The sequence below is a fragment of the Choloepus didactylus genome, chromosome 17 (assembly GCF_015220235.1).
Source record: "Choloepus didactylus isolate mChoDid1 chromosome 17, mChoDid1.pri, whole genome shotgun sequence".
In the NCBI taxonomy this organism is placed as follows: Eukaryota; Metazoa; Chordata; class Mammalia; order Pilosa; family Megalonychidae; genus Choloepus; species Choloepus didactylus.
Genome location: NC_051323.1, coordinates 7,353,448 through 7,380,445, shown reverse-complemented (window position 1 = coordinate 7,380,445; position 26,998 = coordinate 7,353,448). Strand labels below are relative to the sequence as shown.

The 26,998-nt window shown below is 39.9% G+C and overlaps 1 protein-coding gene across 5 annotated transcripts in view; it reads left to right on the top strand.

The window, feature by feature from the left end:
• Positions 1 to 1,457: 1,457 nt before the first annotated feature.
• DNAH6 (dynein axonemal heavy chain 6) overlaps positions 1,458 to 26,998 on the top strand; it is a 342,016-nt gene continuing 316,475 nt past the window's right edge. For 4 of the 5 annotated variants that reach the window (XR_005212367.1, XM_037806992.1, XM_037806993.1 and 1 more), the window contains exons 1-2: positions 1,458 to 1,551; positions 3,236 to 3,468. Coding sequence is in view for 3 of the 5 variants with exons in the window: in XM_037806992.1 (XP_037662920.1) it covers positions 3,271 to 3,468 (198 nt within the window). In the remaining 2 variants the exon portion in view is untranslated. The remainder of the gene's footprint in view (positions 1,552 to 3,235; positions 3,469 to 26,998) is intronic. The other variant, XM_037806994.1, reaches the window with a different exon arrangement.

The window sequence follows — 26,998 nt, the reverse complement described above, 5'->3', positions numbered from 1 at the left end:
TAAAAAAAGGGATTCTGGGATTGATCTGTAATCTCTAGCTCTATCGATCACATAAACTTTGAAAGGAACACATTAAGATTTTGTTTCACAGCATACTTGAAATAAAATTTATTTTTTGAATGTGTCTAATATTACAGATTATTGCAACATTATACTCTGATGTATTGGATCGGCTTTGAATTTTTTTTTCATTCAGTAGTTTATATACATGATTATGTTTTACTGGCTTTGATTGGTTGACTTTTAGGTATCTTTCATCTCTAGGGAATTAATATTATGTGTACATTTGGGTTATTCCAAATTATTTCTAAGTTGACTTTACTCCCTGGCTGTTTACAGCTCCTGTTCAGGGACTGAGAGACCATATTCTAGTTTTGTCTCTGAAACGACGAGCTGCCTGACCTCGAGTAAATCATCTGCTTTCTCCGCTCTCAGTTCCCTTCCTAATCAAATGGGCAAGTTGGATAAAGTGATCAGTAATCTCCACCCCGGCTCCGTCCTTATGTGATTCTCTAAATTGTTCACTTCCCAGCAAGTAAAATGCATACCTGTATATGTTAAGACTGAGACAATGCAGGCTGAGTTTGATATATAAAATACTTCATATAAGGCAGTCAAGACAGGAAATGAGTATCAAAGTAGAAAAGAACAATGAGTTCTAGCGATGATCACTTCACTTGGAGGGAAGGTTGCAAACCCAGGGCTTTGCCATCTGGGGTAACATTTCCTCCAGGCAGGCGAAAGGGCGGCTTCCCCTGATCCCTAACTGGGACGAGGCATCTTCCGCAAGCAAGCGGTACGGGGCTTCGGTGGGGTCGCCTACGAACGACACTGGCCGCCGTTTGGGGACCTCATCGGGTGGGACTAAACGCCGGGACAAGACGCAGGGCCTGCGTTGGTAGCCGGGGCGCGGGGACCCAGCAACACGCTGTAGGTGCATGGGCTCGTGCCGCACCTGCCCCGAAGCTACCTTGCAGGCGGGAAAGACTTTGAAAGGACACGGCGGGGTTTGCGGGGAAGGCCAGCCCGGGTTTCCTTCGCCGCGGCGCAGGGATGCAACGCGGTCGCTCCCTTTGAGGTGGGAGCCGACTCACCTCCACCACAAACGCCTCTCTCTGGAGATTCTCGGAGACCTTTACAAGAAAGCGACCGTCAAGTCAGTCCTAAGCGTTCTGAGGGAAAACAGGAAAGAAATCCCCGCAGGAGGAAGGAGAGACACGAGTGGAAGACTGAGAGAAGCAGCGTAGCTCCTCCAATCGCCGCGCTGAGTGGGGCGGGCCGTGCGTCGGCTCTCCACCAACCAGGAACTGAGGAATTGCTCCCGGGACACCGATTGGTCAGTTTGCCCAGCGCGCGCCCGGACGGAGAGCCGCGCCTGGCTGCGGCGTTGCCGTGGCGACAGCTCAGGCGTTGGCCCACCGCGCCGGTGCCCGGGCCTGGTAGCTGCTAGGCAACGGGAAACATTCCCGGCGGAAGCCGACTTGTTGCTCGTAGACCTGGCTTTGCAGCGTCTCCGGAGACCCTCGGCGGCGGTTGCTCTCGTGTAACTTGGTGAGTCCTGCGGGACCGAGCCTTGGGGCCGGATTTCACTTCTGAGCCAGAGACTTAGCACGGGAAGGAAAGTCCCGTGGAGGCAGAGGGAGTCAGTGGAAGGCATTTGAGTGATTACTTGCCACCTTCCTGTCCATTTAGAGGGCTGAGAAAGGAGGAAGAGAGATGTAAAGAGACTTGGTCTAGCTCTCACGCCGAGCGGTCAACTCTAGACTTCCCTCGTTCAGTATGGTAGCCGCTCGTCTGAAGTGAGTTGGCTCTAAATTGGCAACTACATACTGGGTTTCCAAGACATAGCACACACCGAACGGGTAGTATATCACATTAGTAATTTTTCTATTGATTATATGTTGAAATGATCATATTTGGGGCATGTTAAATAAAATTCATTATTAAATTTAATTTCTTCCATTTGCTTTTGTTGTTCTTTGAATGTGGTTACTTGAAAATTAAAATCGCACAGAAAGCTCGTTCTATTTCTGTTGGACAGTGAAGCTCGGTCTGGTGACAGCTAGTTCCTGCCCTCTGAAGAGAAATGCCTCCTCCAATCTGGTGGTGGTGGTGAGAGGTGGAAGGCCACTTCTAAAGACTTCTACTAAAGTGCTAATATTTTAGGACCTTATACTCAGTGTATGAATCAGAGTCTGCACTTTAACAAGCTCCTGAAATGAGGCTTCTGCACATAAACAGATGCACTGTTTTAGGATTTAAGTGCCCACTCTTTTCCTTTGCTTGGTTTCTTTGTGAGTGTCAGAGCAGTATTTCTCAGACTGCTTGTATTAGAATTGTCTGCATTTTGAACACTCTCCCAGGGAGATGTTTTGCATACTCAAGTGTGAGAAGTATGGATCTCAATATTAATTGCATTCTTTTCATCCTTCCGAATCTAGACCACTGATTGTCAGGGGGTGATGGTCCTTGTCACAGCCTGAGGGCTTTGCTAGTCGAAAGACCAAAGAAGAAGCCTGGCAGATTTGGAGACATGAGCTTTATTTAGGGCCTACTTACAGGGAGGTAGAAATCAGCAAAAATCAAACACCGTTCTCTTTGCTGGGTGGGTATAGCATTCAGCAGGGAAGTTGACTGCACAATCAAGCTAACCAGTCAAGCTGGTTTTAAGGGCTTTCTAGACAAAGACATTCTCTGACGTAGGGGTGATCGATTATGTTGTACGGGAAGGGAGTAGAGAATTATAGGTTTTTGTGTAGATAAGAACAAGATTGATGACATCTAAGGGGGTTCAGAAAGGAAGGTAAGCTATAGACTCTTGATGTATGATGTCTGGTTTCTCTGTGTACATAGTCCAGCTGCACATTCTTTTCAGGACCCAGAGGTGGTAGATTAAACATTAACTGGCCTAGGTCGTGCGGGCTGCTGAGCACCAAGTCTCACAGGCCGCAGGTATGGCCAGTGGTCCTTACAGTTCCCATCAGCAACATCATCCTCACCCAAGAACTTTTTAGAAATACACATTCCTGGGCCCTACCAGAAGGGCTTCCAGGAAGCCAGACGCATTTCCTAATTTTCATTCCTGTGGTCCAAGTCCTTGATTTGGGAAGAGTGAGTTAACTTTGATGGGTTTTCCTTAGGACTGAGCAAATTCAGCTCTCCTCAGACCTTAACCCCTTCTACTAAGCCCCCTCTGCTCTTTTCATTTTTCTTCTCCTGACCCCACTCTTTCCAGGATTAAGCTTGCCTTTTCCAGCCACAGACAGTGACATGGCCCAGAAAAATACTGATGAGCAGGTACAAAACCCTATCCTTTCAAGACTGAGTAGTATGAAAGCAACAGGAAGACGGAGTTACGCAGCACCCATAGAACACGCAAATGCAACACAGGTCTTAAAGTTTAGGCACTCTACAAAGGCTCAGGAGAGGACAAGAAAACGACAGCAGCCTGTAAAACTGGAGCCTCTGGTAAGTTTGAAAACCAGCATGTTAACCACTTTTTGGTTACAGAGGAGGTTGCAAAATTGATTTGGGGGAACAGAAATCATTTCCAGACTCTTAATTATTTGATAAGAAAGGAATAAAGCTTAAAAGTTAAGACTTATTTATCAAATTATAAACACTGTAAACATTTATTTAACAAACATTGATTTCTAGGCACTGTTTGGGGTAGGGTAATACAATGATGAACAAAGTTTTCTAGTGGATAAATTGCTCCTTTAGGATTATGTACAATACATAATCTACATTTAGGTAGATTTTAAAGCCTCTTTTAGAAGTGTATATATATATATATAGTTATTTAGTTTTATTTTTTCAAAGTACCTGCCTAGTGTCCTGAAAAATTTTATACATGTCTGAAAATACTTAATTTTAAGAAACCACTTATGCCCTTTCATAATTCATGTAAGAAGTGTTACGGCTTAAAAGTGAGAACTCACCCAATGTGCACAGACTCAATCAGTAGACACTAGGATTTTGAGAAGAGGAAAATTTATTTAGTAAAGGCTAGCCTTGTGAAGACAGGAGGGCTGTCCTCAAATTTGTCTCCCTGAACTGAAGAAACTTTCAGTGTTTTATAGCAGTCAAACAACAGCAGGTGGGCTTAGGATAATAAGCAAGGTGGTTTGAGATGCTGATGTCAGAGACAGTCTAATTACCGAGTATGGGTGGAGTGCTTACATAATTAGACTGCTGTGCATGTCCAAGGTGTGCTAACCTTGATTAGAACTAGCTTGATTCAGCAAGATGGTTTAGGAATTTGGGGTGTTTAGTTCTGGACTGATTTATATTAGTCGGTAAGGTGCTACATGCAAGAGCACCTGACTTCAGAAGGTTCTGTGCAAGGGCATCTGGCTTCCCAGAAGGGTCTTGTGCAAGGGTTCCCAACCTCAGGGGGCTGTGTGCAGAGACACCTGACTTTAGGGGCTATGTGGAAGGGCACCTAACTTCAGGGTTGCAAAACAAGATACAGGGATACAGACAGGACCAGTGACAAGTTGTCTTGTTATTGTCCAGTTACAGGGTGCAGTTTCAAAACATAGCATGAGCAAAACAAGGCATCTGGGCTTCAGTTCAGTGATTGTGATTTTTTTGCTATTATAATTAGGCAAAGTTTTCTCCGAGGTTACCCTTCTTTTTAATTGCACATATCTTGGTGGTTAAAGCCAATTAAGGCTGGTCTAGCTGGAGCTGTTAAAAACAACTTATCTATGAGGTATGTAGGTGGGGTTTTCAGGGATCACAGAAAAGAGAGATGGGAACTTTTGCAAGTGAGTCAAGGAGGGGACTGCTTCAGAAAGTGGTGGTAGTGAGAAGGATATGAAAAATAGCCAGGGTCTGCTACAATTCTCCCCTTTGAATGTTCCTTTCCTCAATCTTGAGGGAAATGGGACGATGTCCGTTCAAGCTATTTCCTGCTGATTTAGGGTGTAGTTGGGGAGATGGAAGAGGCATGGAACATCTTGGCCTGTTGTTGAAAGAACTCCTTGGTTCCGGGAGCTGCTGGCTTCAGTGGTGACACCATCAGGTCAGGTTTAGCTTGGTATTTGCATTCTGAAGAATGAAAGAATAGACCTATGGCCATGAGCTTTTGAGATACAAACTTAACAATTAGTTGTAAAATTTTTTATTTCATGGAGGTGTAATTGTGGTGCAAAAAGGGGACAGTGGGCCCATCAAAAATGTTTCCTGTAACTGGCATCCTTCCACAGTTTCTGAATGCACTTTACAATAGGCAAACCCATTCTGCCCATCTGGAGGGGTTGGTGTATAGCAATCTGTGGGAGATATTTTTAGCTACAGTTATAAAGACTGAAGTGAGATTGAAACATGGAAAGGGTTTGGATGCTATTAGCTTCCCTTCTCTAGGTACTTGTAATTCAAAATTTACTTTTTCAGAGGATCTGAGAGCATTTAATGATCCTTTGAAAATGGTTACATTGCTGACAGGTGCTTAACCTGACGGTATGGGTGGCATATCCAACAATCATTCAATTGCCCTCCCCAAGCTAGAGCTTGGGATAATTTTTTGATAGAGTTGCTTTCCCATTCTGTGGAGATAAAGCTTATGGAGAGGGGAAATAAGAGTATAGGCTAATATGGGTGGAAAGAAATGTTATTGTTCTGACGGTACAAAGAGTGATCCCACCCCTCTGATAAAAAGCAAGCTTGCTGAAGTGTAATAAATATTATGTGAGTTATTGCAGCAACAAGAAACAGTAAGATACAAGGCCAAGCAGAGCAACTGATGCTCATCACGTGTTTGGTGGTTTTATTCTGTAGAGGAATTTGAGGTTGGAGATTGGTTTGCAGGTGTACTCAGCTAAAGCTGAGCTGTTCTTTCTTCTAATGGGAGGTGCATCTCCTTTCTGTAAGGCTTGGAATTTCACCCTGGAGTAGTGGACCCATGGCTTGATTCCCTGCACCTTAACAGGTGAATGGGTAACAAGTAAGACTAAGTATGGCCCTTCTCATTTAGGTGTTAATTGGATATCTGGATGTTGAATTTTCCAGGTCTTAAGCCATTCCTAGTCTCTAGGGTGTGGGAAACAAGAGATGGTCAGAAGCATCCTCAGGAATAACTGACAGTGTAGCCCCAAGCAGTCTAACATATTTAGTAGTTTCTGCTTCCGAGGGTATGTGAGCATTATTGTGGTGGTCGTTCTTAGGGAATGGTCTCCCGTGTACCATTTCATAGGGACTTAATCCAAGTCTGCTTCCAGAGGCTACTCTTACCCTAAGCAGGGCAACTACCAAGGCTTTGTCCCAAGGTAAGTTTATTTCTTGGGAAATTTTAGCTAAGGTTTTCTTTAATGTTTGGTTCATTCCTTCAGTTTTTCTAGTATGTTGAGGTCCCCAACGTGTATGTAGGTTCCGAGTAATGTTCAAGGCTTTTGATGTTTCCTGGGTAACTTTAGATATCAAAGCCCTTCTATTATTTTGAATAGAATTAGGCAGTCCAAGCCTAGAAATGATTTCTTTTAGGAGGGCCTTATAACTACTTCAGATGTTTCATGCTTAATGTCTTTATTGCTTGAAGTTAAGAGGCCTTTCCCTTTCTAGATAGCTCTGTGAGCTGCACCATCGAGAAGACATATTCAGAGTCAGTGTAAATGTTAACTCTTTTTCCCTCGCCTAGATGTAAAGCTCCAGTAGTGCAATGAGTTTGGCTTGTTGAGCTGACATACCTGAAGAAAGGGTTTCAGCCTCTAGCATCTTTTGAAGAGTTATGATAGCATACCCCACTCTTCAGTGCTTGTGGTTCATGAAAGTGCTTCCATCAGCAAACATTTCAGAGCCACGTTTATAAGGTCAGGGAAGCTGGAATAGACTTCTTCAGTTCATTTTATACAATCATGTTTAGGCTTCAGCAAGAGAGTTGCTGGATTTAGTGAAGAGATAGTGTTGATCCTTACATTAAGGAAATGTTTTCCTGTATTTTCTTCTAGGAGTTTTATGGTACTGGCTCTTCTATTTAGGTCTTTGATACACTTTGAATTAATTTTTATATATGGTATGAGGTAGGGGTCTTCTTTCATTCCTTTGGCTGTGGATATTCGGTTCTCCCAGCCTCATTTATTGGAGAGAATATTCTGTCCCAGTTCAGTGGATTTGGGGGCCTTATCAAAAATCAATTGGCCATGTATCTGAGGGTCTATTTCTGGGCTCTCAATTCAATTCCATTGATCAGTATGTCTGTCTTTATGCCAGTACCATGCTGTTTTGACCACTGTGGCTTTACAATATGCTTTAAAGTCAGGAAGTATGATACCTCTCACTTCATTCTTTTTCAGGATGCTTTTGGCTATTCAAGGCCCCTTTTCCTTCCACATAAACTTGATAACTAACTTTTCCAGTTCTGCAAAGTAGGTTTTTCAAATTTTGATTGTTATTGCATCGAATCTGTAGATCAATTTGGGTTGAATTGACATCTTAACAACATTTAACTTTACTATGCATGAACACGGAATATCTTTTATGGGAAGATTTTTGATGACTGATTCAATCTCTTGTACTTGGTCTGTTGAGGTCTACTATTTCTTCTCGAGTCCGTGTAGGTTGTTTGTTTCCAGAAAATTGTTCGTTTCATCTAAGTTGTCTAGTTTTTGCATGCAGTTGTTCATAGTATACCCTTATGATCTTTTATTTCTTTGGGGTCCGTGGTAATGACCTCCCTCTCATTTCTGATTTTATTTGCATCTTCTCTCTTTTTGGCTATCGGTCTAGCTTAAGGTTTGTCAATTTTAATTGATCTTTGACCGACTGATTAAGAGTGTGGTTGTTTAACTTCCATATATTTGTGAATATTCCAGTCTTTGCTTGCTACTGATATCCAGCTTCATTTCATTATGGTCAGAGAAAGTGCTTTGTGTGATCTCAATCTTTTTAATTTATTGAGACTTGTTTTGTGACTCAACATGTGGTCTATTCTGGAGAATGATCCATGAGCACTTGAGAAGAATGTATATCCTGCTGTTTTCAGGTTCAATATTCTGTATCTGTCTGTTAGGTCTAGTTCATTTATCATATTATTCAAGTTTTCTGTTTCCTTATTGATCCTCTGTCTAGGTGTTCTATCTATTGATGAGAGTAGTGTATTGAAGTCTCCAGATATTATTGTAGAGACATTTATTTCTCCCTTCAGTTGTTTTTTTTTGGGTGGGAGGGCATGGTTTTTTTTAACTTTTTAAAATTAAGATTGTTCACGTACCATACAACTATCCCAAGATCCAAAGTGTACAATCAGTTGCCCATGGCACCATCATACAGCTGTGCATCCATCACCACAATTAATTTTTTTTCCAATTTTTAGAACATTTTCATTACTCCAGAAAAGAAATAAAGACAAAAAAAGGAAACTCCAATCCTCCCATACCCCTAACCACCCCCCCTCCCTTACTGATTCATAGTTTTGGTATAGTACATTTGTTACTGTTGAGGAAAGAATGTTAAAATACTACTAACTGTAGTAAATAGTTTGCGATAGGTATATATTTTTTCCTATATGCCCCTCTATTATTAACTGCTAGTTATAGTGTCATACATTTGTTCTAGTTCATGAGAGGGATTTCTAGTATTTGTACAGTTAATCACAGACATTGTCCACCACAAGATTCACTGTTTAATACATTCCCATCTTTTAAACTCCAGCTTTCCTTCTTGTAACATACGTGACTCTGAGTGACCCTTTCCACCACCTTCACACACCATTCAGAACTGTTAGTTATTCTCACAATGTGCTACCATCGCCTCTGTCCATTTCTAAACATTTAAGTTCACCCTAGTTGAACATCCTGCTCATAATAAGCAACCGCTCCCCATTATTTAGCCTTGTTCTATATCCTGGTAACTTATATTTCATGTTGTTCTAGTTTGCTAATGCTGCCAGAATGCAAAACACCAGAGATGGATTGGCTTTTATAAAAGGGAGTTTATTTGGTTACACAGTTACCGTCTTAAGGCCATAAAGTGTCCAAGGTAACACATCAGCAATTGGGTACTTTCACTGGAGGATGGCCAACGGTGTCCGGAAAACCTCTGTTAGCTGGGAAGGCACGTGGCTGGCATCTGCTCCAAAGTTCTGGTTTCAAAATGGCTTTCTCCCAGGACATTCTTCTCTAGGCTGCAGTTCCTCAAAAATGTCATTCTTAGTTGCTCTTGGGGCATTTGTCCTCTCTTAGCTTCTCCAGAGCAAGAGTCTGCTTTCAACGGCTGTCTTCAAACTGTCTCTCATCTGCAGCTCCTGTGCTTTCTTCAAAGCGTCCCTCTTGGCTGTAGCTCCTCTTCAAAATGTTACTCACAGCTGCACTGCACTGAGTTCCTGTTGTTTGCCAGCTCATTTATATGGCTCCACTGATCAACTTAGACCCACCCTGAATGGGTGGAGCAACACCTCCATGGAAATTATCCACTCAGAGTCATCACCCACAGCTGGGTGGGGCACATTCCAAAGAAACACAGGAAGAATTACAATCTAATCAACACTGATAACATCTGCCCACACAAGAGTACATCAAAGATAATAGCGTTTGGGGGACATAATACATTCAAACCGGCACACGTGTCTATGAGTTTACATATTATAGTTCATATCAGTGAGACCCTGCAATATTTGTCCTTATGTGTCTGTCTTATTTCACTAAATATGGTGCCCTCAGAGTTTCTTCAACAACCCATTTTTTTTAAGATGGTTTTGTTCACACACCATACATTCTGTCCTAAGTAAGCAATCACTGGTTCCCTGTATAGTGACATATTTATGTATTCAGCACCATTGCCACTATTTGTATAAGGACATCTCCATTTCTTCCACAAAGAAGGAGGAAGAGTCAAAGAAGGTAGAGAGACAAAAGAAAAAGAAAAGAGAGAGAGAGAAAAAAAACATGACAGCTAGAAAGCAGCAAAAGGAACAATAGCATTAAACTAAAGTAGAATAAAGCATCAGACAACATTACCAATGTCTGGAGTCCTATACCCTTCCCCTATGTACCCCCCCCCATATACATTTGGCTTTGGTATATTGCTTTTGTTGTATTAAAGGAAGGATAATACAATGTTTCTGTTAATTATCTAGTTTGCATTGATTGTATTTTCCCCCCAACCCCACCCTATTTTTAACACCTTGCAATGTTGACATTTATTTGTTCTATCTCATGTAAAAACATATTTGTTCCTTTTATCACAATCATTGAGCACCCTAGGTTTCCCTGAGTTATACAGTCCCAGTCTTTGTCTTTTGTCTTTCATTCTGGTATCCCACATGGTCCTAACCTTCCTCTTTAAACCATACTCACAGTCATCTTTGTTCAGCGTACTTACATTGCTGTGCTACTATCTCCTGAAGTTGATTTTCAAACTTCTCATTCCTGTCTTTTTCTTTCTGTCTGCAGTGCTTCCCTTAGTGTTTCCTGTACAGCAGGTATCTTGTTCACAAACTCTCTCATTGTCCATTTGTCAGAGAATATTTTAAGCTCTCCCTCATATTTGAAGGACAGTTTTGCCAGATATAGGATTCTTGGTGGGTGATTTTTCTCTTTCAGTATCTTAAATATATCACCCCGCTTCCTTCTTGCCTCCATGGTTTCTATTGAGAAATCCACACATAGTCTTATCAAGCTTCCTTTGTATGTGATGGATCACTTTTCTCTTGCTGCTTTCAAGATTTTCTCTTTATCTTTGACGTTTGATAATCTGATTATTAAGTGTCTTGGTGTAGGCCTATTCAGATCTGTTCTGTTTGGGGTACGCTGCACTTCTTGGATCCGTAATTTTATTTCTTTCATACGAGATGGGAAATTTTCATTGATTATTTCTTGTATTATTGCTTTTGCCCCTTTTCCCTTCTCTTCTCCTTCTGGGACACCAATGACATGTACATTCCTGCTTTTCATTTTGTCGTTTAGTTCCCGGAGACGTTCCTCATATTTTTCCCTTCTTTTCTCTGTCTGTTCTTTTGTGTGTAGGATTTCAGGTGCCTCATTCTCCAGTTCCTGAATGTTTTCTTCTGCCTCTTGAGATCTGCTGTTGTATGTTTCCATTATGTCTTTCATCTCTTGAGTTGTGCCTTTCATTTCCATAGATTCTGCCAGTTGTTTTTTCAGACTTTTGATTTCTATCTTATGTACGCCCAGGGTTTTCATTATATGCTTCATCTCTTTTGCCATATCTTCCCTAAACTTTTTGAATTGATTTAGTATTAGTTGTTTGAATTCCTGTATCTCAGTTGAAGTGTAAGTTTGTTTCTTTGACTGGGCCATAACTTCATTTTTCTTAGTGTAGGTTGTAGTTTTCTGTTGTCTAGGCATCTGATTTTCTTGGTTACCCAATCAGGTTTTCCCAGACCAGAACAGGCTCAGGTCTTGGAAGGAGGGAATAGTATCCGGTTTCCCTGAGGGTGTCTTAGAAGATTGGTACACCCTGTGAGGCCTCCGGTCATGTGCTTTTCTACCCAGCAGGTAGTGCCTGTCAGCCTGTAATTCCAGACTGGTGTAAGGAGGTGTGGCCCATGGCTGTTTTTCCCCAGGCTCTGGGGTTTGGTTCTGAATGGAAGGTGGGTAGTAGAGATTGGCATCACCTTCTTCCTCTTAGGGAAGATATGCCCCCTAGGGAGAGGTCATTTACATTTGAATAGTCTCTCTGCCTGTGCTCTCTCCACCCTTGTCTGGGTCAGAGTGCTGGGAACTGAAAATGGCTGAGGCTTTCTCCACTGAGCCGAAAAAGGGACAGAAAGCCCCCTTCGGGGCCAGTCCACAACCACCCTCTGGCTCTCCAAGGTCAGTCGTCACCAAAAGCCTCTGTCTGCTTCTTGGGGATTGTATCTTGTATTGAGGAGTCCACACTTGTTAATTAAAACCCCAGTTGGAGCTCAGCTGAGCTATATTCGCTTGCTGGGAGAGTGCTGCTCTCTAGCATCATGAGGTTTTGCAGTTGGGGCCATGAGGGGAGGGGGCGCCCAGCTTGGATCCGCAGTTTTTACTTAAAGATTTTTTCTGCGATCTCGGGCATTCCTCCCAATTCAGGTTGGTGTTTGATGTGTCAACAGTCACGTTTGTCCCCCCGCAGTTATTCCAGATTATTTACTAGTTGTTCCTGGTTGTTTGTTAGTTGTTCCAGGGGGACAAACTAGCTTCCACTCCTCTCTATGCTGTCATCTTCTTCTGTCCTCCTCTCCCTTTTGTATTTTGTGGCATCCTAGTTAGTGCATAAATATTTATGATTGTTATTTCTATTTGGTGCATTGCCCCTTTTATTAATATGTAGTGTCCTTCTTTGTTTCATATAACATTTTTTCATTAGAAGTCTATTTTGACTGATTTTAGTATAGCTATTACAGCTTTATTTTTGGTCACTGCTTTCATGGAATATCTTTTTCTATTCTTTCACTTTCAATGTATTTGTATCTTTGGGTATAAAATGAGTCTTTTCTAAACAGCATATAGTCAGATCATATTTGTTTTTAATCCATTCTGCCAATCTGTGTCTTTTGATTGAGGAGTTTAATCCATTACCTTTCAAGGTTATTACTGTAAAAGCTGTCCTTAGTTCAACCATTTTATTCTTTGGCTTTTATTTGTTAGATCTGTCATATCTATCTCTTTTTTATTCTTTCAGTTATGCTTACTGATAACATCTCTTCTATACTCTCCTCCAAGCTTCTCTCTCCTGTCTTTTTTATTTTTTTTCATCCTGCAGAACTCCCTTTAGTATTTTGTGTGAGGCAAACAATTTAATTTTATATGAATGTTGAAATCCATGAATATATTTTGCATTTAAAATTTTGTTAAATCCTTTGTAATTAGCTATATATGCAAATTTTATTTATTGAAAGCTTGGAGAGAGGCTTTTCCCTAAATGAATTATTTTTATTTAGGAGGACATAAATAGTAAGTATTCAAAATATTTATTCTAGCTTATGCTCCTTATTATAAGATTATATACTTCTTATTATAAGATTCTCAGAATGCTGTGTATTGAGAGGCATTTTGCTTGTTAGAGGGCAAAGAACATTGAGGGGGGTGCTGCTTAATTTTCAGGAAGGTTTAGGAACCTTCTTTTCCAATGTTTAGGTCATTTATAGTAATCACAAGTACTAGTGCCCTGAACCTTGGTACCTCAAGGGTTTATTTAGCTATAGTTTTGGCTTGAGAGGCTCTCTTTTTTTATTTCCAAGTAGTTTTGTTTATTCAGGTTTCTGCACAACCTTCACCAGCAGTCCTGAAAATTCATTGGCAAAGGTCTGAGTATCCTGACTCATAAGTGACTGATAAGACTGAATTCTTTGCAAGTCTCCCTGAATCATCAGTAGGACTTGGGAAATCTTATCATTATAGAAGGAGCATTCGGCTAAGCCAGGACACAGAGGTAGAGGACAGGAGGATTTTGAAGAGTACCAGAAGCTCATCTTCCTCAATTTCTGGAACTCCAGAAGTACTAATTTGTGTGTGTATGTGTGTGTGTGTGTGTGTGTGCTTATTTATCTTAAAGCAATTTCAGTAGACCTCTCTTTTTTTTCCTTTTTTTAATTAACTTTTTAAAAAAAAATCAACTATATTAAAAAAATGTACAATTAAAAAAAAACATTTCAAACAATCCATAACAAGGGAGTAAGAAAAAGACAACTAACCTAAGGTAACTACTTTACTTCCAACACGTTCCTACTCTACCCCAATAAAATAACCTAATATAGGAACATTTCTGTGAACTTGTTCCTACCATACCCATCAGAAATTAACAGACCATAGTCATTCCTGGGCATTCACAGAATATTAAATTTACCCATGATAGTTTATCTGTTATTATTGGGTTATCATTCCCCCTTCCTTAATTGCTCTCTGTCACTAGTTCCCATACATTCTACATTATAAACCATTTGTTTTACATTTTTCAGTGTTCACATTAGTGGCAGCATATAATATTTCTCTTTTTGTGCCTGGCTTATTTCACTCAGAATTATGTCTTCAAGATTCATCCGTGTTGTCATATGTTTCACGACATCGTTCCTTCTTACAGCCGCGTAGTATTCCATCATGTGTATACACCACATTTTATTTATCTACTCATCTGTTGAAGGACATTTAGGTTGTTTCCACCTCTTGGCAATTCTGAATATGCTGCTATGAACATTGGCATGCAAATATCTCTTGTGTCACTACTTTCAGATGTTCTGGGTATATACCGAGAAGTGCAATTGCTGGACCGAAGGGTAACGCCATATCTCATTTTCTAAGAAACTGCCAGACTGTCTTCCAGAGTGGCTGAACCATTATACAGTCCCACCAACAATGAATAAGAGTTACAATATCTCCACATCCCCTCCAACATTTGTAGTTCCCTGTTTGTTTAATGGCAGCCATTCTAATTGGGGTGAGATGGTATCTCATTGCGGTCTTAATTTGCGTCTCTCTAATAGCTAGTGAAGCTGAACATTTTTTCATGTGTTTCTTGGCCATTTGTATTTCCTTTTCAGAGAACTGTCTTTTCATATCTTTTCCCCATTCTTTAATTGGGCTGTCTGTGCTATTGTCATTGAGTTGTAGGATTTCTTTATATATGCAAGATATCAGTCTTTTGTCAGAAACATGGTTTCCAAAAATTTTTTCCCATTGAGTTGGCTGCCTCTTCACCTTTTTCACAAATTCCTTTGAGGTACAGAAACATTAAGCTTAAAGAGTTCCCATTTATCTATTTTTTCTTTTGTTGCTTGTGCTTTGGGTGTAAAGTCTAGGAAGTGTCTGCCTAATACAAGATCTTGAAGATGTTTCCCTACATTATCTTCTAGTAGTTTTATGGTACTGTCTTTTATATTGAGATCTTTGATCCACTTTCAGTTAATTTATGTGTAGGGTGTGAGGTAAGGGTCCTCTTTCATTCTATTGGATATGGATATTCAACTCTCCCAGCCCCAATTGTTGAAAGATTGTTATGTCCCAGTTCAGTGGCTTTGGGGGCCTTATCAAAGATCAGTTGGCCATGGACCTGGGGGTCTATCTCCGAATTCTCAATTCAAATCCATTAATCAATATGTCTGTCTTTGTGCCAGTACCATGCTGTTTTGACTACTGTGGCTTTATAATAAGCTTTGACGTCAAGGAGTGTAAGTCCTCCCACTTCGTTTTTCTTTTCTAGAGTGTCTTTAGCAATTTGAGGCATCTTCCCTTTCCAAATAAATTTGATGACTAGCTTTTCCAAGTCTGCAAAGTAGGTTGTTGGAATTTTGATTGGGATTCCATTGAATCTGTAGATGAGTTTGGGTAGAATTGACATCTTAATAACATTTAGCCTTCCTATCCATGAACATGGGATAGTTTTCCATCTTTTAAGGTCACCTTCTATTTCTTTTAGTAGAGTTATGTAGTTTTCTTTGTATAGGTTTCTTACATCTTTGGTTAAGTTTATTCCTAGGTACTTGAATTTTTTAGTTGCTATTGAAAATGGTATCTTTTTCTTGAGTGTCTCTTCAATTTGTTCATTTCTAGCATATAGAAACATTACTGACTTCTTGGCATTAATCTTATATCCTACTACTTTGCTAAATTTGTTTATTAGCTCTAGTAGCTATATCATCGATTTCTCAGGGTTTTCCAGATATAAGATCATATCATCTGCAGACAATGACAGTTTTACTTCTTCCTGTCTAATTTGGATGCCTTTTATTTCTTTGTCGTGCCATATTACCCTGGCTAGCACTTCCAGCACAATGTTGAAAAAGAGTGATGATAGTGGGCATCCTTGTCTTGTTCCTGATCTTAGAGGGAAGGCCTTCAGTCTCTCACCATTGAGTACTATGCTGGCTGTGGGTTTTTCATATATGCTCTTTATCATATTGAGGAAGTTTCCTTCAATTCCTACCTTTTGAAGTGTTTTTATCAAAAAGGGATGTTGGACTTTGTTGAATGATTTTTCAGCATCTATTGAGATGATCATTTGATTTTTCTCTTTTGATTTGTCAGTGTGTTCTAATACATTGATTTTCTTATGTTGAACCATCCTTGCATTCCTGGAATGAACCCCACTTGGTCATGGTGTATGATTTTTTTAATGTGTCTTTGGATTTGATTTGCAAGTATTTTCTTGAGGATTTTTGCATCTGTATTCATTATGGAGATAGGCCTGTTGGTTTCCTTTTTTGTAGCATCTTTCCCTGATTTTGGTATTAGATTAATTTTAGCTTCATAAAATGAGTTAGGTAGTGTTCCATTTTCTTCAATGTTTTGAAAGAGTTTAAGTAAGATTGGTGTCAGTTCTTTTTGGAAAGTTTGGTAGAATTCCCCTGTGAAGCCATCTGGCCCTGGGCATTTATTTGTGGGAAGCTTTTGATGACTGATTGGATTTCTTTGCTTGTGATTGGTTGGTTGAGGTCTTCTGTTTCTTCTCTGGTCAGTCTAGGTTGCTCATATGTTTCCAGGAAATTGTCCATTTCCTCTACATTATCCAGTTTGTTGGCATATAGTTGTTCATAGTATCCTCATAATTTTTTTGATTTCTTCAGGATCTGCAGTAATGTCACCTTTCTCATTCATTATTTTGTTTATATGGGTCTTCTCTCTTTTTGATTTTGTCAGTCTAGCTAGGGACTTGTCAATCTTGTTGATCTTCTCAAAGAACCAACTTTTGGTGTTATTTATCCTCTCTGTTTTTTTCTTTTTGTTCTCTATGTCATTTATTTCTGCTTTAATCCTTGTTATTTGTTTTCTTCTACTTGGTTTAGGATTGGTTTCCTGTTCATTTTCTAGCTTCTTCAGTTGATCCATTAGTTCTTTCATTTTGGCTCTTTCTTCCTTTTTAATATATGCATTTAGTGCTATAAATTTCCCCCTCAGTACCGCTTTTGCTGCATCCCATAGGTTTTGGTATGTTGTGTTCTCATTTTCATTCGTCTCTATATGTTTAGCAATTTCTCTTGCTATTTCTTCTTTAACCCACTGATTGTTTAGAAGCATGTTGTTTAACCTCCAGGTATTTGTGAATTTTCTAAGTCTCTGATGGTTATTGACTTCTAATTGTATTCCATTGTGGTCAGAGAATGTGCTTTGAATAATTTCAATCTTTTTAAATTTATTGAGCCTTGTTTTATGTCCCAGCATATGATCTATTCTGGAGAAAGTTCCATGAGCACTAGAGAAGAATGTGTATCCTGGTGATTTAAGATGTAGTGTTCTATATATGTCTGTTAAATCCAATTCATTTATCAGATTGTTTAGGTTTTCAGCTTCCTTATTGATCTTCTGTCTGGTTGATCTATCTGTAGGAGAGAGTGATGTGTTGAAGTCTCCCACAATTATTGTGGAAGCATCAGTTGCTTCCTTTAGTTTTGCCATTGTTTCTCTCATGTATTATGCGGCACCTTGATTGGGTGCATAAAGATTTATGATTGTTATTTCTTCTTGTTGAATTGCCCCTTTTATTCATATGTAGTGGCCTTCTTTGACTCTCATAACATCCTTGCATTAAAGTCTATTTTATCTGAGATTGATATTGCTACTCCTGCTTTGTTTTGGCTGTAGCTTGCATGAAATATTTTTTTCCATCCTTTCACTTTCAATTTCTTTGTGTCCCTGTGTCGAAGATGAGTCTCTTGTATGCAACATATTGATGGTTCATTTTTTTGATCCATTCTGTGAATCTATATCTTTTTATTGGGGAGTTTAATCCATTTACATTGAACATCATTACTGTGAAGGCATTTCTTGAATTAGCCATCTTATCCTTTGGTTTATGTTTGTCAGATATATTTTTTCCCTCTCTCTCTTAATGTCCTTCAGTGTACCCATACTGAATCTCTTTAGTACTGAACCTTTCTCCATATCTCTCTCTCCTTTGTTTGTTTCTCTGTCCATAGGGCTCCCTTTAGTATCTCAAGTAGGGCAGGTCTCTTGTTAGCAAATTCTCTCAGCATTTGTTTGTCTGAAAAGTTTAAGGTCTTCCTCAAATTTGAAGGAGAGCTTTCCTGGATAAAGTATTCTTGGTTGGCAGTTTTTCTCTCTCAGAATTTTAAATATGTCATGCCACTGCCTTCTCACCTCCATGGTGGCTGCTGCGTAGTCACTGCTTAGTCTTATGCTATTTTCTTTGTATGTGGTGAATTGCTTTTCTCTTGCTGCTTTCAGAACTTACTCCTTCTCTTCCATTTTTGACATTGTGATCAGAATATGTCTTGGAGTGAGTTTATTTGGATTTATTCTATTTGGAGTTCTCTGGGCATTTATGATTTGTGTATTTATGGTGTTTAGGAGATTTAGAAAGTTTCCCCAACAGTTTCTTTGAATAATCTTCCTAGACCTTTACCCATCTCTTCCCCTTCTGGAACACCAATGAGTCTTATATTTGGATGTTTTATATTATCTATCATATCCCTGAGGTCCATTTGGATTTTTTCAATATTTTTCCTCATTCTTTCTTTTGTTCTTTCATTTTCTGTTCTGTCGTCCTCCAGGTCACTGATTTGCTGTTCAGCTTCCTCTATTCTTGTACTGTGAGTATCCAGAATATTTTTAATTTGGTGAACAGTTTCTTTTATTTCCATAAGATCGTCTGGTTTTTTATGTACTCTTGTAATTTATTCTTTATGCTCTTCTAGGGTCTTCTTAATGTCCTTTATATCCTATGCCATGCCGTTCTTCATGTCCTTTATATCCTGTGTCATGCTCTCTTTGTTCGTCTTTTGTTCTTTGATTAGTTGCTCCAAGTACTATGTCTCCTCTGATCTTTTCATTTGGGTGTTTGGTCTTCAGTTATCCATATCATCTGGTTTTTTCATACGCTTTAAAATTTTCTGTTGTTTTTGGCCTCTTGGCATTTGTTTAACTTGATAGAGTTCTTTTAGGATATGTAGACCAATTCAAACCCTTGTCTCTAATTTGTCAGATCTACAGCTTTGTGGAATACACTTTCTCTACCTAGCAGCAGGTGGCGTCTGTGAGCCACCTATTCCCCTCAAGCCAGTTCCCCCCCACTTTTTCTTTGTGGTGAGTGGGGGTGTGAGTCTTGTGGGGTCCAATTGGTGCACCAAGCTTGCGTGTGTAGTGGATGTTGCCAGCCCTGCATGTGGGGCATGTGTCTGAGCAGTTGGGGAGGGGGGTTTTAATAATCAAATCTCCCAAGTATTCCTAGAGATGTAAAGCTGTTGCAATAGTCTAATTTTTCAGCTCAGTCTTGCCACAGTTTGTCTCTGCCACTGTTCTAGTTTGCTAATGCTGCCAGAATGCAAAACACCAGAGATGGATTGGCTTTTATAAAAGCGGGGGTTATTTCATTACACAGTTACAGTTTTAAGGCCATAAATTGTCCAAGGTAGCACATCAGCAATCGGGTACCTTCACTGGAGGATGGCCAGTGGTATCCCGAAAACCTCTTTTAACTGGGAAGGCATGTGGCTGGCATCTGCTCCAAAGTTCTGGTTTCAGAATGCCTTTCTCCCAGGATGTTCCTTTCTAGGCTTCAGTTCCTCAAAAATGTCACTCTTAGTTGCACTTGGGGTATTTGTCCTCTCTTAGCTTCTCCAGAACAAGAGTCTGCTTTCAATGACCGTCTTCAAACTGTCTCTCATCTGCAGCTCCTGTGCTTTCTTCAAAGTGTCCCTCTTGGCTGTGGCAAGCTTGCTCCTTCTGTCTGATCTTATATAGTGCAACAGTAATTTAATTCAGACCCACCCAATGGGTAGGCCAACACCTCCATGGAAATTACCCAGTCAGAGTCATCACCCACAGTTGAGTGAGGTGCATCTCCATGGAAATACTCAAAGAATTACAATCTAATTAACAGTGATAGATCTGCCTATACAAGATTACATCAAAGATAATGGCGTTTGGGGGACATAATACATTCAAACTGGCACAGCCACTAACCCACAATTCCTTGGTATTGGCATATGGTCCCTGGGACTTGCAAATGGGTCCCTCTTCCATGCTCTGCATTCCCAGGTCCTCTGCTAAGGGACGACTGTGCTACGTCACAGGTGGGCGCCATCCCCCAAGGGAGGTTCTGGGCTGCAGGGCTGTGTAGGGACCTTCCCAGTCTGCTGAAAGGATGGCTGAATGGGGCATGTTAATTTTCCCCTTTTCACACAGCTCCACCTTCCCAGCTCCAGGACAATTAGCTGAGGATGCAGGAAAGGCTATTGTCCATGCCTGATATTGTGGTGTGTGCATGTGTTGTTGGAAACACTTCCCGTCACACTGGGTTGTTTGGGGCATCTCTGGGCTGTGGTGCTGGTGCTGGACAGGAACGTTCCCAGCCCACTGGGAAGATGGTTGTAGGGGATGACCACAAATTCTTGGGAAGTTGTGGTGTTTAGCAAATTTTAGCTTTGTGTCTCAGAACTGTCTTAGCACTGCTCTTGTCTGGGCCCAAATTGCAAGTCTTTGAGGCTTTCTGTAATGGGCTTCTTAGAGTAATTGTTTTAGAAAAAGAGAAAAAGATTAAAAAAAAGAAAAGAAAAAAAGAAGGGCCCTCCTTGCAGATCTAATGGACTATTGAAATGCTAAGAGACAAGGAGATTAGGGGCATTAAGGGACAGTCAAGAAAGCAGAGAAACTGGCTCTTCAGACAAAGAAACTTGCCTTCTGGTTTTGCATATGAGCCTGACTCTGCCTGAGCCCTGCCTTTCTCCATTCTACATTCACCAGAACTCCAGAAAGTCTCTGTTTTTATTTTTCGGGTTTTTTTTTTTTTTGCTGTTTTTGCTAGCCCAGTCTCCTCTCCGCTGGGCTGACTGCTCCCACATTCTCCAGTGTCTGTTCTCAGTCTATCTATGTTTGGAGTATGGATCAGCAGACTGAGGTTTCAATAAGAGCTGCAACTGCAGTTCTCCCTCCTTGTTACTAGCACTGATGGTCCCTCCTCCCACGGGACTGAGCCTGTCAGGGAGGGGCACGGGTCCCCTAGCCATGAGAACTTACAGATTTCACTGATCTCAGCTGTTCCATGCATTCATGAGTGTTGTATGAAGTATGCCCAAAGTCAGATTGCTCTCCGGTGTCCATTCCACGCAGTTCCTGGCTTTCTACCTACTGCCCTGGAGGAGTAACTAAAACATACACCTCACCACTCTGCCATCTTGCCCCCTCCCTCAATAGAGCTCTCTTAAGAATTTTTTATTTTTTAATTTAGTATTACCATTGAGAGGTAGACAGATGCAAATAGAAAGTCAGATACAAAACACAGAAGCACAGAAATATAAAACTCACTAGTTTGAATCATAATTTTACACCTTTTTCTGAAAATTCTTATTCTGATTTAAAGACACAAAAGATTGTACACATGGGATTGCTCCTCATTTTTCTTTTTTTATATAATGTAAGTCTAATTTTAATATAGTATTTTTCTCTACAGAACCATTCTCTTCTCTTTCCATAGCTTTATAATTTAACATTGGCCAGGTATCTAAAATACATTTAAGAGGGTTGTAGGTCTTTTTTTAGTAGTATTGCAATTGTGACTCATGGCACCTAGGTGGAATTAAAGCAATTAAGTTCAAAAATAAGTACAAGAATACCAAACAAAAAATCCAAGAACAATCTGAGTACTCAGGGCTAACGCTCATAAACCTCAGGGTCTGCACCTGGTAACCAAATGACTTGATTTGATTGGAACTCATGTAATATACAATCTTAACCAATGGCCAATGACCAAAGTGGGACTTCCGCCCACAACCCAAAGCAAACTTAACAGACTTTGGAAAAAGGGTAGGCACATATACAAAGTTACTCACCCAAGAGACATTTAGTCCCAGAACTGTTTCTCTCTCCAAAACGAAGTGCTATTGGAATCAGCAACACCAGTGAGGACAGAGATGACTGTTGTCCGCCAAACTTCTAGACAAAGGAGTCTAGGTGGCCCCTCAGGGTCAGCGGCTGACAACTAGCCATCTCATGGGGTTGCAGTGTCCTCGCGTGGGAGTTGCAGGGACCTGGCCCCATGCTGGGTACCAAATTGTTACAGTTCAAAAGTGAGTCCTTGCCGAATGCCCACAGAGTCAGTAGACACCAGGATTTTGAGAAGAGAAAAAGTTTATTTAACAAAGGCTAACTTTGCTGTGCTGGTTTGAAGCCTTTGTGTACCCCAGAGAAGGCCATGTTCTTTTAATCCATTCCTGTGGGGGCAGACCTGTTGTGGGTATGCTGAATAAACAGACTGCACAGTTCCATCTAGTGGTAGGTACTACTGTGCAAGTAATACAAGGAATGTGGTAGAGAGCAATGGGAGGCTACTGTAGATGGGGTGACCATAAGGGTAGGTCCCCCTGAGGAGGTGTCATTTGGACGAGTCCCAGCCGGTTAACCTGTTAGCTGCCAGGTATGTGAATGTACTCACCTTCTGATGAGCTTTCCCAGCTGAGGCCAAAGCAGAGGCGAGCCCTGCCTGAATTGCAGATTTTTGAGCAAAATAAATGCTATTTTTTTAAAACCACAAAGTTGGGGTAGTTTGTTACGCAGATAACTGGAAAAATACAAATAATACATGAACATAGTAATTTAAATGATATTAAAATATGTAAGGAATAAAGTGAAAATGACCTGAAATTCCACAATACAGAAAATACCTTAATATTCAGGTGATTCATTTAATGGGTTTGTGTGGGCGTATGTAGTAGGCTTTGTTTTAAAAGTTGGTAATGCTAAATATGTTCTTTTAAAGATTGCCCTCTCCTCCCCTTCCCTCCCCTCCCCTTCCATTCCTTTCTCTTCTCTTTCTTTTCCTCTTTCTTTCCTCTTCTTTTTCTTTTCTAATTTTCCCTTACCTCCACTTTCCTCTGTCCCCAACCATCCTTTTCTATGATATCAAGTGTGTTAGAAACAGAGCTGTACCTGGAAGAAAACAAAGACTCACCTGATTGTGGAGGAGAAAAGAAATTTATTTTTGTCCTGCAAGGGTGGGCGCACGACCAAAAGAAAATGGGATGGTTGACTTGCTGAACAAAGGAAAGCCGCACAATTTATTTCCTAAGCCTAACACGCAGGTCCCTCCCCTGCTTCCCCATTGGCTGGGTACTCCAGAGGTTACAGTTTATCCAAGAGAACTGACTAACCCACCTTTGATTACACCTCATATTCCTTCACATTTCAGTGACCTTGGTTGTTACTTATTTTTACCTAGATAAGGAGCTAACATTAACTCTAGGCTTACGTCAGAGGCCCCTTCTTTCCCTCTTATCGCAGTCAGTTTATGCTACTTGTGTTTACCTTCTATTTCTCCTATTCCATGTCACCTTTATGTGAAAGCTAAACTTAACCCTTTTCTTACAAGTGTTAACAACAATCTAGTATGTACCTTTTCTTGCTTTTCTCTTTGCACAATTTTATACAAATCAATAAATACATGTGCAAAAATATGTATCTGGACTTTTACTGTTTGTTTCCAAAAATATTATAAATATTTTTAACATTGCACTCTACATTTTGCTTTTTACACTTAAATATAGACTGTGGACTCCTTCAAAGTCAGTGATATTTCTATAGAATATTTTAATGGTTGCATAGTATTTCATTACATGAATATTCCATAATTTATTAAATCATTCCTCTCTTTGGGGCATTCAGGTTATTTTGCCAGTATTTGATGGTGCAGTAAAATGGTACAATCCTTGTACTGTCTTTCTGTATGGTCGTTATATTCTAACGGGATAGAGTCCTATGAGTGATATTGTTGAATTGGAAGACTATATATAGGTATATAATTTTACTTAGTCACACTCTTTTACCTGGGAACCAATGTACATGTGTAGCCTAAATGATTTTTTAATTTCACCATTACCTATTTTTTATTTTAATCTCTTTCAACTTTTTTATTGCTTGATTTGGACAAGAGAAACTCTGCAACTTCACACAGATTGCACATGATTTTTTTTCTCTGATTAGAGTTCATTGAGTTCTGTTCCTCGTCTGGGGCATAGCATTCTCTTTACATTATACTTTGTTTTTGCTACATTTCTCTATGTTTCATTGACCAGCATTTTTTACTCATTGTGTTGACAGGAAGCATTTTTTTTTTACATTTCCTTCTTAGTGTTTTTTGTTTTGTTTTCTATTTTACATTTAAGTCTTTCATTCATGTGGAATTTTCTGTTATGTCTGGTGTGAGGGAGGGGATTTTCTTTCTTTCAAAATGTTTTGTTAGCGCCATGCTTTTCCCACTGAAGTAAAGCCCCACTTTTATCATGTATGAAATTCCCATATATAGTAAGATCTACTTACATATTCTTGATTCTTTTCTCTACTGATTTAGCCATATATTTTTTTTTAATTAAAGAAGTTGTAGGTTTACAGAAAAAGCATGCATAAAATACAGGGTTCCCATATACCACCCTACTATTGACATTTTGCATTAGTGCGGTTTATTAGTTACAACTGTTGAAAGCACATTTTGATACATGTACTATTAACTGTCGTCCATTGTTTACAATAGTGTTCACTGTTTGTGTTGACAGTCCTAAGTTGTTTTAAATTTTCATTCTAGCAACATATATACAACCTAAAATTTTCCCTTTTAACCACATTCAAATATGCCACCACCTCCACCATCCATCCATACTGTTTTGATTATGGCATCATTGTAGTAGGTTTTTAATAGGTAGGAAGGCAAGTGCTTCCTTATTATTCCTATGTTTTGTATCTTTCTGTTTTAGATATTTATTTTTCCAGATGTACTTTAAAAAATATTCTTCTTTAATAATTCATTTCCTAAGGTACAGAAGTTATGTAGTCAACATCTCCCTCTACTGCTGACCCTCATCCATCCAGGTTCCCTTTCTAGAGGCAACCAATGACATCAGTTTCTTGTGTATCCTTCCAGAGATTTGTTATACTTGTATGGCATAAAGCCAGCCCACTGTTCCAGTTTGCTAATGCTACTGTTTTGCAAAACACCAGAAATGGATTGGCTTTTATAAAAGGGGGTTTATTTGGTTACAAAGTTACGGTCTTAAGACCATTAAGCGTCCAAGGTAAGATGGCTTATTTCACTTAGCATAATGTTTTCAGGGTCATCTATGTTGTACCATGTGTCAGAACTTCATTCCTTTTCATGACTGTATAATAATCCATTGGATGTATATACCACAGTTTACCCATTCATCTGTTGATAGACCCTTATTTTGTTTCCCTCTTTTGGCTATTGTGAATAATGCTGCTGTGAACGTCAGCATACAGGCGTTTGTTTGAATCCTTGTTTTCAATTTCTTTGGATATATACCTAGGAGTGGAATTGCTAGGTCATATGGTAATTCTGTGTTTGGGGGTAACCGCCAGGCTGTTTTCCACAGTAACTGTGCCATATATGTTCCCACCAGTAATGCAGAAGGGTTCCAGTTTCTCCACATCCTCACCAATACCTGTTATTTTCCTTTATTAAATAATAGCCAACTTATTGGGTGTGAGATGGTATCTCATTGTGGTTTTGATTTGTATTTCCCTAATGACTAATGATATTGAGCACCTTTTCATGTCTTTGTTGGTTCTTCTTTGGAGAAATGTCTATTCAAGTCCTTTCCCCATTTTTAAATAGGGTTTTGTCTTTTTGTTGTTAAATTCGTGTATTCTGAGGTTTGGTTTATGAGCTTGCTCTAACAATGGGAGAGAATCCATGAGGCATCCTGGTCAGAGGAAGTTGGTGGGGGCTTATTACAAGGTTTGGGCTGTGTTAGGTGATTTTTGTAGAATTCGAGGGAGGTGGTGGTCTCTTCTGGATTGCCTGCTGTCAAGAAATGGGAAACATGTTGATTAGTATTTTGATTTTTACCAAAGAAGTGGGGGAAGTGAAACAAAGCTAGAGTTCTGATTGGTAAAGAAGCAGAAGTTGAATTTCCACTTGCAGCCATGGCACAGTAATTGGTACCAAATGGTACCAGACCAAACCTTCTATCATAAAGAACAGTAAAATTGAACAAAACATAAGGCAACTGTTTCAGACAATAGGTAGTATAAACCCAAGACTCCTGGGAGCAGAGAAACTCACAAGGCAAGCTCCACAGTTGCCTCAGCTCTCTTACTATGGACAGTGTGCCAGTTTGGATGTATAATGTCCCCCAAAATGCCTTGTTCTTTGATGCAGTCTTGTGGGGGCAGATGTATTTGTGTTGATTAGATTGGAATTCTTTGATTGAGTGTTTCCATGTAGATGTACTCGATCAACTGTGAGTGAAACATTTGATTGGATAATTTCCATGGAGGTGTTACCCCACCAATTCAGGGTGAGTGTTAATTGGATCACTGGAGTTGTATAAAGGAATTCACAGACAGAGGAACCTCAGAGCAACTGTGTGACATTTTGAAGAGCAGCTGCAGCTAAGAGAGGACAAAACGCCCCTAAAACAACATTTTGGAGCTCGCCATTTTGAAACATAACCTGGGAGCAAGTGGATGCCAGCTGCAAGCCTTCCAAGCTAATGGAGGTTTTCTGGACACCAATGGCCATCCTTCAGTGAAGGTACCCCCTTACCTTGGACACTTTATGGCCTTAAGACTGTAATTTTGTAACCAAATAAACCCCCTTTATAAAAGCGAGTCCATTCCTGGTGTTTTGCAAAAGAGCAGCATTAGCAAACAGGAACAGACAGTTTTCCAATTGCAGTGCTTTGGGCTGGAGTAAATGTAGAGCCTAGTGGTTCTGCTTGAAGAGGTAGAGATCCGGTTTGGGGAAACTAAAGTGGCTGAAATCTGCCAGGAAGGGAATTGGAAATGACAGAATTACAAAAAGGGCTTCACATAAGTAAGTAAAAGGAAAGAAATGATAATGATAAGAAGCGGAATCAACATAATAGAACACAGACAAGGACAAGAGGAAACCTACAAAGACAAAAGTCATTTCTCTGGAAAGAATGATAAAATTAATAAATTACAACAAGAAAAATGAGAATACACAAACTACAACATTGGGAATAAAAGTGAAACTATCACTACAGATTGGCAGAAATTACAGGATAATAATAAGAAACTCAACAATTTTATGCCAATAAATTCAATAAACTGGAAGAAAAGGACAGATGTCTTGATAACAACAATTT